We start from the raw sequence: 16452 nt of genomic DNA, 5'->3' as shown, positions 1-16452 counted from the left end.
CTTTGTGACATTTAACGCAAAGCATCTGGTCGCGGACAATTCGTCTTGGGATTATGGAATCAGGCGGCAATTCGGCAAGCTTCTTTCGGCGCGCTCTGTTTTTCCAGATTTCATGACATTGGCTTTTTTCGTTAAGCTTTCTTATGTTTTCTTATGTTATGCCTTCTTATGGTTAATATGCTTTCTGATTTTTTGTCTGATAGAGGCAATGTCTCTTCGTCAAAACCGTCTCACGGCGAAACGTCTCCGTGTCGAACTGGCCCGCGACGACATATAGAGCCGTATGGTGTCCTACCGACCAAATGTCCCCCTTCAAAGCGTCTGTCGGCCAGATGAACTGGCGATGTCCGCCACAATGTCCTGAAACTACTTGTCCTCGGCGAAAGGTCACGGTGTAAACATCCATCAAAACGTCAGCCAGTGCTCTACTTGCAAGTTCCTACACATTGCTGATGATCTTTAACCAATGGCCGAGTGCGTGCATTATGGCAGCATAGGTTGTTCTCGCCCCAGGCAGCACAACATCTTCCGTTGCCGGTCGTGCAGGAACCAGCAACGGCTCAACAGAATGCCGCAGCCAACGCGTCCACGCCGCACTGCTGCGCTTTTAGCCCACACCTTCCACCCAATCGCGAAAAGCCAGCCGCGGGTTGGCGTGTGGCTGGCTCCGTTTCCGGGCGATGATCCCTCGGACTACCACCGGTATCGTGAGACCATGGTCATGGTGCAGCTGGCGCTACGGGATGAACCGGCGGTCCCTTGCGCTTCCGAGCAGCGATTCTACGGCACCATGTCGGACAAATACAACACCATCGCTTCTGTCACCACCACTCTTCACCAAAGGGAAACGTTGCGGCCAGCTTCGAAGTGGTGGACATTTGTCATGTTGTTACCAAATCGTCTGGCCTCGCCACCGCTGCGATATATCCTTCGTCTGCTGGCAGCTTTTTTGGGCCTTAAACCCGCTGTTAAAAAAAGGGAAATTCGGAACTGGCGCCATTGTTCTTTTTCGAGGAGAACAAAGTTGCGCCCGCCCCCCTCCCAAAAAGCTAAAGACGGGCCTGCGTGTTTAGGGATCGAGTCACCCGGCTAATCGTTGACACCGAAGGCCCTGTTTCCCTAGCTCGTCGGCTTCTGTAAATATAACTATGAACGAGATTAACAGAACCGAACTATATTTTGAACTCCAAACGACTGCGCTCCAAAGTACAGACGCAGCACGCTCTTCTACAAATTGTCCATTGGTTTACTTACATACGAGTATGCGCTATTACTTACAAAAAACCGGATGAACTGCACTATAACTTATTGTCTATAAGCAGCTCTTCCCCATAAATCAAATGCTAACTCCCAACTCCTTAAATCCATTCCTGTTGGTTAGGTCACTTGCCGTTGGCGAATCAGCAGCAGAGAGTTCCGCAGAACAAGTCAGCATCCACATTCCAGTCAGACCAAATCACGTTGGCTAGCGGAGCTATCCACAGCGATGCGGTCGACGGCACTGTATACCTTCGTTTCCGGTGGGCCGTCAACGCCCACTGTCCGCAACTCAGCGATGACCTTTACGCTCAGATGGCGCAAGGATATGAGCGCTGGGTGAGCGGTCTGGTCCATCCCGGGAAAGATACGAGGTTCGGGGATATTTCAAACTGTAAGTCGTTCACAGTGCGACTGCAGAGGTTTCATGCATTCTTTTAACTGTTCCGCGGTAGACTATCGATAGAACCGTCTTAAAATGTTAAGGATTTTGGCTGTGTGTAATCGGAACCCGCTTATGCAGAGCTAGCAGCAGGAAGGCATATTCACCACAATGGCTAGTGATTTCCGTGCCACACTGACTCCTAATTGATATCATACTATATAGCTGATACTTGATAGGTGCTCCCTATTTAACTAACATGTACATAGTTTTCTCTAAATTCTGTTGTCTGCGCTTACAAATTGTGTTATTTTGCTTAGGCTTGGGGAAATAACAAATCATTTCCTAAAATTACAGCGAGCAAGGGCATATTTTCTGTTATTTCTTATCATACAACATGGCTCGGTAATCAACAAGACAGGTGCGGTGACACGACTTGTGCCGTCCCAAGTATGCCGGAGCCACAAGGCGTCTTGAATCAGTTGAGTGCCGGCGCTATTCGCGTCCTATGAACCGGGTTAACCAATTGTGCAATAACCGCAATGTGGCTGCCGAATGGAACTTTTCTCGTCCGACTGTCTGTAACACCATTCTTCCCATTCTTCCCACTCAGTAAGGTGTCAGAGGCCAAAGTTGTGGCGCGCAGCATGTTGCAGTTCGATCTGCGCAGCACAACTGGTCCACATTGCCTGTCAGTGTGGTCTGAGTGGTAGTAGTCACAGACGCCCTAAATGCCGCTGCTGCTTCTTGACTTGACCTACATGGAATTGCAAATTTGCAATCAGAGCTGAAGAGAGAGACTCTCGCTTCCCGGATGCTTGGCACACCAGTGTGACACCATTAAACAACTCCTTCGCTCTCGCTATCTGAAACCATTGGAATCCGCAAAGCGTCTGTGGGGGCAGCATCATTACAAGTATATAACCCAGCGTCAAGCCAGCGCATTTGTCAGCACAGAAATAAGTCCCCTTGGTGTCGGCATGAAAAGCGTTGGCTACGCCACGAGCAACACGGTGTGACCATTATAAAATGAATGGAATTATGGCATCCTCGACATCACTGCCACCCTTCCGGCGGATGCGTGTGGCGTCGGATGGCCGTTCTTTTGGCTACCAGATCACGGTGGTGGTGCAGTCTGACAGCGACCGTAATTCTTATTGGCTGGGATACATTCAAGATATCTCCGACAATGGCGAACAAACTCTGGTCGAGTGCGATTCCGAAGGGACGGATGCGCGCTGGATGGAGGCCAGTCACGTGTGGCTGGCTCCGTTGCCGGGCGATGATCCCTGGAACACCGCTGGCAACGTGGGAACAGGGTGCAGGTGGCGCTGCAGGATAAGCTCAACGGACCCTTCCGCTTCCGAGCGGCGACGATGATGGGCGGCATCTCGGATAAACACGACCGCGTCTGTTTTGTTACCACCCCTCCGGCGCCGAGGAGCGATTCAGTGAGAGAAAACCTTGCACCCACCTTCGAAGTGGTGGACCGTTGCCAGATCGTCACCGAATTGCCGTCGGCCCGAGCGTCGCACGCCAATGCCGGCAGTGGCCTCCACTACGCCAAGGTGGTCATCCCGTTCCCCGGGGCTCCGTCCGTGCTGCGAGGTCCCGCCGACCGAACTCATCTCGTGCAACGTCTCCGTGACGCTATGAGCGGGCACGACACCCTGAAGAAGCTACATGACAGCTGTCGCTTCCATCTGCGCATCGGAACGGACAGCTGTACTTTCATCGTGTTAAGCGCTCCGATGGAGGTCATGTCGGCGGAGTGGACGACCGCCACGTTGCTGCAGGTGCTGCAGCAACATCGCGCCGAACAAGTGGGGCTCATGTCGCAACTGAACAGTTTAGCCTCCACGGAGCATCCTGGCGGCCGCAGGAAGAGGCGCTGCGAAAATGGAGGTCAGCGTAAGTGATCAGTAAAGTGACCTTTCTAATAAAATAGGAGTACTGCTTCAAGGTAGCTTTTACCGTAGTCGATTTGGACGGTGCCGACTTCGCTCATCTTCCACCTCCGCTTTGGACTGCGATCCTCCTGCAGCTGGACTTGCACACGCAGGCCACAGTCAAAAGGTCAGCGGCGACCAAGCAGCTCGCACATTTATCCATAAGTGACGCAAAACCTTTACGTTTTTTTGACAGGGTGTGCGCCTTGTGGCAGCAAATTCTCAGCGAACCGCGCAACACGGAGCACATCATTTTCGGCTGCCGGTTCTGCAGCAAGGGCGATGTTCAGTGTTTGATCGGAAGAGACCACGCCGCGCTCCGACTCCTGTCCGGCTCCATCCGTTCCGCCACGAAAAGTCTGACGATCGTCGTCGGGCACCGCCACGAATGCGACATATCCTTCGTCTGCTACCAGCTTTTTTTTGCCTTGAACCCGCGTCTACCGCTGCTCATTCTGCGCGATATCCACCTGAATTTCGGCGGCTTGGGAGACGAGTACCACTTCTTCCCCATGCAGGTCACCCGCTTCCGCGACTACGCCCGATCTGTTCCGCTTCGCCATGTTCAGCCAACCGTTGAAAGGCGCAGATATCCTTTTGTTGAGCGAGGAGAAGAATTTAATGGCTCCGCTGAACTATACGGCTGCCCCACTAAGTATCTGTTCCGCTTCGCCATGTTCAGTTTGTTCAGCCAACCGTTGGAAGGCCCCGATATCCTCTTGTTGAGCGAGAAGAAGAATTGGATGGTACCGCTGAACTATGAGGCCGCCCCGCTGGCCGTCGACCAGATGCAGATTACGCTGCCCAACGTGGTCTTCCACTGCGATGCGGACGGGAATGCCATAGCCAGCCGTTTCATGTGGTCCGTCAACGCCCACTGTCCGCCGGTCAGCGATGACCTTTACGCCAGAGTAGCGCAAGTCCACGAGCGTTGGGTACGCAGCCTGGAGTACCTACGGCAGTGGAAGGGGATCCGGGAATATCTCAACGTGTAAGTGCCCACGCTGTTCACGCCATTCCGCTGCACAGTGACCTTTGAATGGTTTTGTTGCACAGACCTTTAAATGGGGTACGTGCCGGTGGCGCTGCGGAATGAGATCAGCATGGTCCGATCCAGCGTGTTGGCCGCCACTGCGGATGCAGACCCGCGGGACGTGCGTTGCCAGCCTGCTACGAAACCCCAGCGCCAACGCCGGCAGTAGCCTTCCTTCTTGTGCCCCGCACTGTCCCCCGTTTCCCCATGGGAGTGCCTGCCTACAAAGAGCTATGGTCGCCGGTCTCCCTGATGCCGAGGGGCCGCAGCTGAAGGAGCGGGCCGTCTCAGGCCGAACGGTAGCCCCTTCGTCAGTCTTAGCGTCCCGGCGGCGGTCCTGCCGGCGGAATGGGCCGTGCGCCCGATGACGGCCGGTGCGGTTGCCGACGTCTGGCCGGGAGCGTCGGGCGGGACTGGGCCCGTAGTCACCCAGCACTGCAGTCCGCGCAACGCCGCCTTTAACCGTCTGCCGCGCCTCCGCTGCATCCACCGGGACGCCTGCCCGAGGACCGGTGATGACTGCAGACCAGCGTGACCTTTCACTGCACCGCCCTGCAAGGCCAGCCGTTGTATGTGCGCCGTCCACGCCCACTGTCCGCCGCGGTGACCGATGGCCTTTAGACTATAGTTGTTCACGTACTACCAGCGCCAGATAAACAGCCAGGACGGTCCCGGACAATGAAGGAAGGGATCCGGGAAGATCGCTGCATGTCAGGAGCGAAACGAGACGCATAACGCACTTGCTATTCCCAAAATGATCACTGCACTGGCATTTCATATGTTCTGTTGTAGATATCTCCGTCAGGTATGATGTGTTTTATTAGCACAAGCCAGTAGCGGTAACATCACTGTTTCAAAACAATAAATCAAATAAAAAATAACTCATTTAATGCTGCCGCTCCCTCCATTGTCCCGAGCACGGAAGCAGCGTTGCCTCGCTGAATTTCCAGCGACAGTCGTTGACGGAGGTACTCATGGGAGCGAGGCTCACCCGTATGCTGTTGAAGTCGCTTGCCAATTTCTTTCACTAATCGGCTAGCTGACTTTCCCCATGGTCCAAGAGTTTCAAAAGCCAGCGGTACGAAGATGTATCTGCCCTGAAGGTACAAGTACAATCCCGCTTTCCTATCCTCCGCCTGTGCGGCGGCGGATCCCGCAGTGACTGATGTGGCTTTCCGGTGAGACATAGCAACAGTATCCACGCAGGTCACGTCCCACGCCAAACACATACCGCGTTGCCACGCAAACGTGGTGCAGCCATCTGGGCGGCGGTCCGATGTGTGGGATGTACCTCGCGGCTCCAATTTTGCAGGGATGCCGGCTGATACTAACGATCTGCACAAAAAAATACTGTTCAGGCCGCCATGGCGTGGATGCCTTCCAGCTGAGAATGCGCAGGAGAAGCCGTGGTGACCATACAGCATGACGGGCGGCGGCGCCACGTCTTCGCGCTCCGTTTCCAGCAGCGGGAGGAGGTTCAGCGCGCGCCGGCGGAAGACGGCGACCTCCTCTTGGAGCCAGCGCAGCAGCGCCACGAAGGTGGTCAGCGAGACGCTCTTGGCGATGTTGTGCGACAGATCGAAGGGGTCCTGCAGGTTCACGTAGCGCAATTTGAAGGGGTCGCCCGTGGGCGGCAGGGAATCGCGGAAATCGCTCAGCGGGACCACTTCGCCGCTCCAGCCGCGCATCACCGTCGTGGGGAAGGAGAAGGTGGAGTAATACTCGAAAAAATCCAACAATAAATCCGCTGCAATACGGCGAAGCGTATATATAAATGTATATAAAAAATGCTAATTAATGTGCAGTTAAATGAATAATTTAGTAACTTATATACAAAATCGGAACGACATGCCGATTTCAAAAGCAACAGTAAGGTACATTTCGCAACGAATGACTGTATTTCTTAGAATATTAATTTCAATATTTCCCAACAGCACTGAGCAAAAATCGTAATTATTGTTATTTTCAACCAAAAGGTTTAATTACAGCGGTTTTTAGTTGCCAGTACACAGGCGAATTAACAAAACGGCAAAACCAAAAATAACACAATCATTAAATCAAGATGATTAATTTTGGCACGGTAATTATAAAAGGCGCTTATATATCAGTATTTTGTTTCCTTCCTATAAGTCTGCGATGTGATTTTGTCGGCTTTCTAGCAGAAAGTTCTGCAATCCGTTAAACATTTGTCGGCTTTTTTATTCCGCAATTCGTTAAACATTTTTCAAAAACTTAACGATTAATTAAACGTAGCATATTCATTTTAGTACTTACTACGCACGGTACTTAATTACAAAATTTATTACGGCGGTTTTTATTTTTCAACCCATAAAGCAGCTATTAAGAATTAAAAATAATTTAATTCGGAGCAACAGTTTTAGTACCCACGGTAAAATAGTGCGTAATCACAGAACAAAGGCATTAATTTTCAAAACCCGAACTACAAATCAGAATTTATTAATATTAATTTTTAATATCATTGTGAAATGCGAAGCAATAAATCGTGGATAATACGAAAGACAAAATGCGACCAGATAAATTCAGCGACAAGAAATGCAACAAATAACGTACCTTCCGTTTTCGTATTTGTCGAGGGCGGCAACTCGCTGGCCAAGTCGGCCAATTTCCTCTCGGGCAGATCGAAGCTGAAGCCGCCTTCCTCGTCCAAAAAGCGCGTCAGACGGGGATTATTCACGACATGGCGGTGGATCTCGTCGGGCGGCGGGAGGACGGCGGGTTCCTGGGTGTGGAGGAAGAAGACGAGGAGCAGCGTCAGGGCGTACTTGGTCAGTCCCTCGCTGCCCGTCAGCTCCTTGGCGTCCGCCCACTGCCGCAGCGTCAACACCAGCGGCCGCAGCCGGGGCTCCAGGTGGCTATATAAAATCAACAGGCCCGTGTTCTCGAACACTAACCTGCAATTATGACTGATTATTTAAGTTTATTTGCTACCGACATTCGTCTATTAAAAGATACATATCTGGATTGAAAATTTTTACTATGGTTTATTTGTAAAAATTTTTACTCACCTTACTGAAATTTATTTACAGAAATCAAAATGTAATTTCTAAAATTTATTTCTGGAAATTTATTTCTAATTTGCAGCCGGATGGCTGTACAGAATCAGCAGGCCTGTGTTCTCGAACACCAACCTGCAGTTTATTATGCATTTCTTCAACGTCACTGTTTTAATTCATTTTCTTCTTTTAATGTTTTTTTAATGTTGTTGATGTTTTTTTAATGTTAAAATTCGATCATTTTTATTAGTGTAAATCGGCGCAGGCATTTTGTTATGTATACGGGCTTTTGTCGAAATAATACACCCTTTTCTTCTAATGCACAGTAATAACAGACAAAAACTGTTCGCAAAATTATCTGGATAATTAATCTGGGAGACCACTGACTATCCGTTATATAATTTGATAAATTACGGTTAGGACTAAGCAGGCTAACAAGAATGAAAAAACAGGATTAGCAATCTGAATCGAATAAGAAAACCGTACTAAGTGCTAAACAGCGGCGCCACTGCACTACGATCCTGTGCAAATTTAGAGATACGTTGTGCAATCATTTTGTACACATCTCAATTGGCTACTCGGCATTCGTAGACCTGTCGTAGAGCCAACCATCAAATAACGTATTAAAAACACCACAACTACAATATTTTACCCCATCTTCCAAAATAATTATTGGAAGGATTATTATTCCAATTATTGGATTATCATTATCGGATTATTGGATCGATTATTGGATCAATTATTATTATTTTTGATTATTGGATCAATTATTATTATTTTTTCATCAATCATTTGATTTATTATTCCAATGATTGGATTATCTTCCTTAATAATTATTACTATTATAATTATTGTCGTTCTTATTTTTATTATTTTATAGCGATTTTTCAACTGATTTCGCCCATTATTCCATATTACTGCAACGTCAAATAGTAAATATAATTGCCGAAAATAACTCATATTATTTTATTCTTAATGAATTTAAAACTCTAAAGAACACCCAATTATTGTTTCAATTATTCCTCTTTATAGTTAAAAAAATAATTACGATACCGGAAAATAATTCATTTTTATTTTCTTAAATTATTCGTATATCTACAGAAGTCCAAATTAATTTGGTAATTATTCTTGATTAATTCCAAAAATAATAATGATTAATTCTGAGCGTCGAGCGCGGGTGCGTACTTGCTGGTGAAGGAGACGTCGACGCTGAGGTGCGCGGCGGGATGGCGCAGCTTGAGGATGGGCGTGCGGGCCGCGGGAATGGCCATCACGTCCTCGTAGTTCTCGCTCTTGGCCAGGTAGCGCAGCAGCTTCTCCATCAGGCGCAGGATGTCTTTCGGCGACTCCCCAGCCAGCTCCCACGGCTCGTACGGGCACTGGAACAGCTGCGTCACGTTGGAAAAATAATAGCTCATCGGCTGCTCGCGGGGTATGAAAAACAAAAATACGGAACACAAATTAAATTACATCAAAATGTTAATTACGCCACATACGGTATTTACTGCTGATAAATTGCTATTCATCTTATAAAACAAAATAAAGAAATTATTGCTATTCATGTTAAGAAATTAAAAAATTGTAGAATTAAAGGGGTTACCTTATAGTCAGGGATCCGTACAGACGCACCGTGCACCGCCGGAACGTGGCTTCCAGCTGCCGCCTCAACTTTTCCCGTGCATCGCGTTCCTCCTCACTCAACTGCGACCGCTCCATCAACAAGCGCATTTGCTGACACGGCTGCAACACCATTCATCTTACCAAACGATGAAGTAAAAATCAAAATAAATAACTATGCAAATATTAACGCGATTTTGCCGGTAGCAGGCCGAGAAATGGTGAAAGATGGAAATCATGCGTTGAAATGAAAAACCGGCAGTATTTTTCGAGAAGCGTATTGTGCTTAATAGGACGTTTTCGAAAACAATCAGTTGAAAAAACTACTGGAAGTAATCTTTTCGAAAATTAAAATAAAAATTCCCTTTTGAAATTAAGATGAGGATTTAGAGCTGCGGCACAACAAAAATTTTGAAATATATTTTTGGAAACAAATTCCTGCAACGGCAGCAACGCGATGAAAAGCGCAAGCCGCATTCAAAAATCTAATTTCGCGCCCAAAAATCCCTGATCAAAACTTCATGCATTTGTAAATACCAAACATACTATTTCAATCCGGGGAAATACTTAATAAATTACCATCACCAAAAATGATTGATGATTGGTAGTATTACAATCACCAAAAATGTCTTCACAGAAATATCGCGCAAATTAGCCGGCAAAAAATATTGCTACACGAAAAAATTCAATAAACTGAAAATTCAATACTTCCCAAATTTGAATAAATCCAGAATAATATCTTTTAAACCAAGTAAAAAACTCACTCAAAATTAAAGAAAAAACTCACTCAAAATAATCCAAGAAAATTAAACAAAAATTGAAATGAACATAACTAAATCAAATACAACCAAAACAAATCCGTATGCAAATATTAATGAAAAAGCAAGGCAGTATACGGATAAAATAACTCAACAAAAAAATGCACAAAAACCCAGCAAAATTTATACAGAAATCAAGCGCGGTACAAATTGTCAATAAGTGGCGAAAATACATACCCATTGCACTTACATCATCCGTCTCGGTGAGAAAGGAGAATTTGTGGTGGGGCGCCTTCTTCCGCTTGACGGCCTCCCCGGCCAGCGGCACCACGGGAACAGCCAGCTGCCTCTTCTGCACCAACTCCAGCCAGCTGTGGAGGACGGGGGCGCGGAAGGCCACCGCCCCCGGGGGCCGTCCCGTGCGGTGGTGCTCGTAAGCCTCGTCTTCGCTGAGGACCGGCACGCCCGCCGGCAAAACAGATAAAGGGACGCCGCGGCCCCCGGGGGCGCGCTGCACGATGAGGGGCGTGGGCGTGTCGCGGGGCAGCCGCGGCGGGTGCGGGTGGCCGTCCGGCGACCGGCGCGGCTCCATGGCCACGCGCTGCTCCTGCACCACGAGGCCGGCCTGCAGCGCGTCGAACGCCGATTCCTCCTCCACGAAGACGACGATGCCGAAGCGCACCGCCTGCCAATTATATAATTATGCGCAACGGGGATTTTTATCGGCGCACCGCCAGGTCGCAGGCAAATAAATCACATAACTGATAATTCCAAAATTAAATCAATTAATTCTGGCTGCGTTTTACGCTGAGCATTTAAAATTTCCACACGGCACGCTTAGTACAAATTGATCCGATTCGGCGATTCGAAACGGATAGGGTTCGGTAATTTTCAAAAATAAATTATCAATGGTTGAAAACATAATTCGGTTCGATCTATTTCGAATTTCAGCTGCTACGTAATTTCAGCTGCTACGTAAAATATGTACACAGAATTAGTACAAATGTGTTTAATCAATGTAGTCACTTCTACAAAAAAGAAATCGTCAGGAAAAAACCTCACAAACGCAAAATTAATGCGTCATGCCATGTCATGTCGCTTCACAAATCACAAGTAATTAATCAGCAAGCCAAGCACGACTACAAGAATAATTTCAAAAATAAATGAAAACCGATAAACCGACCAACAAAAAATGCACCGAATAATTGACTGCATTTGCTTAATAATTGATTCATAATTTGCAAATCAACTGATCAATAATTGTTAAATCGCTTTTTCAAATTAATCGAAGAAAAACGCCTGCAAATTTACCACAATCCGCTTTCAGCGAGTAAAAATTATTTCGTAATTGAAAACCGGAATTCACCAAAGAACCGAACATTCAACGAAAGCCGACCAAAAATAATGCTGTAATAAAAATCGTATTTTCGGAGCAAAAATAATTTGAACTGCCAATTGGCACGTACGAAAATAATACAATAATTAAAACGTTTGGCAAAAAAATTATTTGCGGTGCAGCGCATGTTACCATAGTTGCAGCAAATTCTCAAGAAAACTACGGTCATTTACCATGACAACAACCGCATCTCGAAATTGACAAGAAGAGCGAAAAACTATGGCAACATCACACCACGCAAAGTCGAGAACGGAAAATGGTGACGAAATTCGACAGAATTAAAAATGACTAATTAAATCAACAATTCAATTATTTTCACATTTTTTCACGCAGAATAATTTTTTAAAATCTACAATAAAATGATAAATCCGTATTGGCAAAACTTACCCGTTGATTCCTCTTGACAATAATCTCCTGAATATTCCCGAGCAGCGTGAGACGCGCGGCCAGCTCTTTCAGCTCGATCTCGTCCGGCAGACAGGGAATGAACAGCGAGCGCCGCAGTTCAGCGATCCTGCTGGCCGACAGCGCTGACGACGCAGACGGCGTCCAGGCCAACGACTCCCCTGTCTCAACAACCGCGGGAGCATCGCGCTGCGGGTCCGGGCCAAAACGCGGTCGGGAGGACGCTCCACAAAGACAAGAATCAGAAGATGCTCGTAAATCGCACTGCGCAGTCAACTAGCGTTCTCGTACGCAGGCTAATAAACAGGTGGTTTTTACCGGATACGCAGCAGACAGCAGCTGTTCACGGCAGTCATCTGGCCATCCGGATTAAAGTTTAAAAATTTACAAACTAAAAGGAAAGTGTTTTTTTAACGGAAATATGCGCTGAGAAAAACTGTGAAGAAAACCTTCAAAAAAGCCACCGCGTCGTTTCACAAATCACGGCGATTGTTTTTGGCAGTGCAGTGCGTTTGGCTAGTGCAACGAGGTAAACGAGGCGCTGGCCATGCTGTCTCTGATGTATGCCTTTGCAGAATATTGCAACCGGAAGTGTTGCACCGCGATTTCGCTGAATGCGCTCTATTTGTTTGTTTCGCATACTATACCAATGCCAGGAATGAAAACTGAGACTTCATCATTGCTGTTTGTGCCCTCGGAGACAAAATTCACAATTCAGTTATTTTAAATTATTTTAAAATTACACAATCTTGAATTAAAATGTTAAAAGAAGTTGGTTTTTAACGGAAGATCAAAACTAAAATCAAGAATCATGAGAAAAACGGTCCAGTTCCAGTGGCAGTGAAAATGGTTTCCACAACATAGACTCGATGGAGTTCACACTGCTCAGCGGAACTGTATCACGGCTGCCTTGCCTGTCGTACGCTGTCATCCGTAGGACAGAGCACGACACCCCGGGCTAATTTTCGACTCGCTGTCCGCTGAACGGTGTGCGCCGCCGGCCTAGTTTGCAATTTTGCAAATCATCGTCAGCTCGTGCAGTTTGCCAGGTTCCCCATTTTCGGTTCTGCTGTTTCTTCTCCCCGCTTCCGCAACGACATACTCGGTTAAGTCGGTTTGTTTTTGTCTCGTGCTAGAATTTTGATTTTTATTACTGGCTAGAATGGCCGGGCAACCCACATTTAACCTTATTATAACTCCAGGTAAAGCAAGAGTGTTCTTGACAGCTCTTCGTAGCCATGTGTGCTAAATTAATTGCTGTCGCTTTTCCAGCGCCAAACGCTCAAATACAGCTACTGCAAGAAAAACACCCTCTTCTCGTCGACGTAGTGGCTCTTGATGGCCTGACTAATTTGGGGCAGGATCTGGGCCTTCAGGGTGCCCAGTTCGATCCGGTCTGCAGCACCGTGCAGTACCGCGGCGGGCTCCGAGTGTTTTCTGTTTTTGTCCATGGAAATCAAGCCGCTCTCCGGGTGCCTGTGGGGTAGGAATGCTGTTATAATAACGCAGTCTTAATTTCGTGAGGATGAGCAGCAAATACGTTTAACTGAAACCGAGTAAAAAATGCAAAATGGGTGAATGAATTTTTTCTAGTTAAAATTTTAAAAATATTTTTAATAAAATCGAAGGTAAAACAACTACCATGGGTGGTAGCAATGGAGTCAAAATTTCAAAAATTATTTTGTGTATTTTGCGCAGCTTCTGCTGTAGGTGAATCGATAACGCTGATTCCGAATTTTCTGTCTGAAAAATTTTAAAAAAATACTGCCTAGAACCACAAGGATGATATCAGCCTGATTAACAATGAAATGATTTGATCATATTAATTGATTATTAATTAATAAATTATATATTTCATAATTTGGATGTCTCGTACATTTTATGGTTTTCAGATACTAGGAATGTTTGAAATGTAAACAATTTAATTTAATATTAATCTGTGACTCTCGACTGTAGAAACTTCAACAACGCCCAGCAGAACGCTCAGCGATGGTCGCTCTCAACGTCACAACATCCACGGCTGATCGGTGGCCGCTATAGATTCCGCGTACAATCGTTGATTCCGGACGTCACCGACGACCACCTGCGCGCTGCGCTCCTTGATGCCGGAAACGGCGACGTGGTGACTGCCCCCATTTTTGATGCCGGAAACGTGGTCCCCATTCTGGTGCACACGGTCGGGGGTAACCCCAGGATCCGCACCCTGGCGTTCCTGGACGCCGCCGATGCGCAGACGAGTTTTGAATATCTGAATCGTAATAATTTGGCCCACTTGGCTGAGACGGAGATCGTGGCTAAATGGGAAACTCCCGGTCTCGCAGGCGGTGACGCAACTTGGGGTAAATTTTTTTAATGTTTTAATTTAATCATTTTTAGTAGTTTGACCGCGGATGCTGTTATAAGTTGATTTATTCGCTAATACTGACTATGAACCAGTTTGCAATGGGAAAGCCGGTGTGTGATGGGAATTTTCCAATGTTTGATAGCGGCGAACGCCATCAGCATTGTCAGCGGACAGGAGCTGGGCGGATCCGAGCTGCGTGTGGCCTGGGCCAAGCCGCGTGATCAGCGTAGCGGCGGGGGACGTCGTGGAGGATACGGCGGTGGCGGTGGCTACGGAGGCGGTGAGTTGCCGGAAATTCGATTTTTTTGGGAATTTTTTATTGAATTTAATCGGTGAAATTTTCGGGTTAATATTTAGCCAATCAAATTTTGAATTAATAAGTTCCGAATTAACTTGGATGATTTAATTGGCGAATTTTTCCGGTAAGAATAATTCTGTTTTAAATTTATTCAGTTTAAATACCGAATTTCTGCTGATTTTATTTTGGCCATAATTCAGTAGTGCAGTAATTTTATTGCTAATTTTTTGCGGCAGGAATTCAGAGATTTAAGTATCGAATTTTTCTTAATTTTCGTAGGCTGACTTCGCATAAAATTTCCGTGAAATCGATTAATTTTCTCATGGTGTTGCGATAAAAAATTTGTCAGATTAGTCTTAGGCCAAGCAGATATTTTAGCCGTATTTCTCATGGTTCGGGTAAATTAAATCGAAACAATTCCAGAATTTTAATAATATTATTTTCTTATTGCAATTGAAAATTCGTCTAAAATGATAATTAGTTTAAGATGAAGAAATTTGAAAAAAAATTCAAGCCGGCTTTCCGCTGCAGTGATTGGTTTAATTCGGATTTATTTTACGCTTATTCAATGTGAAAGATTACGTGTTACGCGATCGGATATTTTGGCGATAATTATTGAATTTATTGTGGTTGATAATACGCGCGATAATGAAATGCTTGCATCATCCGGTGTTATCAGTCGCCTTTGTCTTGTGTAGGACGCGGGTATGGAGGCGGCGGCGGAGGATACGGAGGCCGCAGTGGAGGTTACGGTGGCGGAGGCGGCGGCGGGGGCTATGGCGGCGGCGGGGGATATGGCGGCGGTGGCGGCCGGGGAGGTGGCGGCGGCGGCGGGGACCGTTCGTGCTACAAGTGCGGCCAGTCGGGGCATATTTCCCGCAACTGTCCGGAGAACGACGGCGGTGGGCGTGGCGGTTATTAGGAGACCCTCCCCCCTTCATCCAGGCATCCTCCCCCCATCGTATCATCCGTGTTTAAGCTCGTGGGTCGTTTTTTTTAACTTCCATTAGATATTTTTTTGATAATAATGTCCGTTTAGCGCTTTATTTTCGAGCTAAAGAATTCCTCTCGTAGTACGTGTGCGTGTGTGTACGAAGCCGCACCGGTTGTTTGTTACGTATAGAATTTCGTTTTCCCGGCCTTGACCGAAAATTAGAAATCTCCTCTCTTCGCGGTGGGTGAGAGACGGGTTTCCGATGCTTATCTTTCTGATCTTGAATTTGATGTTACTAGTTTTTTTTGTGATAATTTTGTGATGAAATCGTTGGTGATGGATTTATTTTCTGCAGTTAGATCTCACAGATAAAAAAAATCTCCAAAGTTACCCGATATTAAGGATACTCGTAGTCGTAGGGAATTTCTGTATTTTTCGGGATGCATTTTTATAGCGCTAAAAGGATAATACAGTGTGTGTTGAACAAACGAAAAATAGCGCATATAGCGAATTGCCAGTATGCAGCTTTCGCTATAATTGCCAACGAATGTGTGAAACAGAAACAGCAAGGGAAGCGCAGCATTAACCAGCCAGCTAAACTGACGAAAGCCACAAAACGGAGTTAAAATTATTCAAACTCAATGATGTAACAAATAAATGGAAGAATTCTGTTGATTACAAAATCGGCGTAGTTTTAGTTTCCCAGGCACTTGGCAGATCGCTGCGATTGCGAAATGGCCGCGCGCATTTTCAAAATATCCGAGTCGGCGTTTTCGCAGAAAAACAGGTCGGTTCATGATCAGACAAGTGGTGTGTGTATTGTGTAGTGTGTACGCAATTTTGTTCAGTGCGTATGACCGCGCAGTCAGCATACCGATTCGCGGATGAAAATTTGAATGCCCAGCCGCCGCTTCTGATTGGCTGCTGCGGTTATCATGCCATGCTACTCGTACAAGCGGCTGCACTGTACACGTGCGCATACGCTCGTACGCCGACTTCCGTGTGGATATGCGCAGCGGCTGCCGTGCTGCGTGTACACAGCACGGCGTACACTATCGCGCAACA

General features: G+C 46.7%; 4 protein-coding genes across 4 annotated transcripts; 3 read left to right on the top strand and 1 right to left on the bottom strand.

The window, feature by feature from the left end:
• Positions 1-2873: 2873 nt before the first annotated feature.
• LOC129587941 (uncharacterized) lies at positions 2874-4192 on the top strand. Its single transcript, XM_055481918.1, has 4 exons — positions 2874-3544; positions 3619-3715; positions 3785-4106; positions 4178-4192. The coding sequence occupies exons 1-4, from the start codon at positions 3016-3018 to the stop codon at positions 4190-4192; spliced, it is 963 nt and encodes a 320-aa protein (XP_055337893.1). The 5' UTR covers positions 2874-3015.
• A 54-nt stretch (positions 4193-4246) lies between these two features.
• On the top strand, positions 4247-4926 carry LOC129588019 (uncharacterized). The gene is made up of 2 exons (XM_055482017.1): positions 4247-4579; positions 4645-4926. The coding sequence occupies exons 1-2, from the start codon at positions 4263-4265 to the stop codon at positions 4682-4684; spliced, it is 357 nt and encodes a 118-aa protein (XP_055337992.1). The 5' UTR covers positions 4247-4262; the 3' UTR covers positions 4685-4926.
• A 496-nt stretch (positions 4927-5422) lies between these two features.
• On the bottom strand, positions 5423-12911 carry LOC129587940 (speckle targeted PIP5K1A-regulated poly(A) polymerase-like). The gene is made up of 8 exons (XM_055481917.1): positions 12858-12911; positions 11794-12087; positions 10261-10695; positions 9236-9375; positions 9132-9189; positions 8821-9056; positions 7193-7533; positions 5423-6368 (listed from the first exon to the last, which is right to left on the bottom strand). The coding sequence occupies exons 1-8, from the start codon at positions 12909-12911 to the stop codon at positions 5488-5490; spliced, it is 2439 nt and encodes an 812-aa protein (XP_055337892.1). The 3' UTR covers positions 5423-5487.
• LOC129587902 (uncharacterized) lies at positions 12823-15728 on the top strand. The gene is made up of 5 exons (XM_055481852.1): positions 12823-13013; positions 13084-13294; positions 13768-14150; positions 14298-14435; positions 15152-15728. Exons 1-5 carry the CDS (start codon positions 12974-12976, stop codon positions 15373-15375), a joined length of 996 nt encoding a protein of 331 aa, XP_055337827.1. The 5' UTR covers positions 12823-12973; the 3' UTR covers positions 15376-15728.
• Positions 15729-16452: the final 724 nt, after the last annotated feature.

This window comes from Paramacrobiotus metropolitanus, unplaced genomic scaffold, assembly GCF_019649055.1.
Source record: "Paramacrobiotus metropolitanus isolate TYO unplaced genomic scaffold, Prichtersi_v1.0 Parri_scaffold0000027, whole genome shotgun sequence".
NCBI lineage: Eukaryota > Metazoa > Tardigrada > Eutardigrada > Parachela > Macrobiotidae > Paramacrobiotus > Paramacrobiotus metropolitanus.
This window is presented reverse-complemented; position numbering and strand designations above follow the sequence as displayed.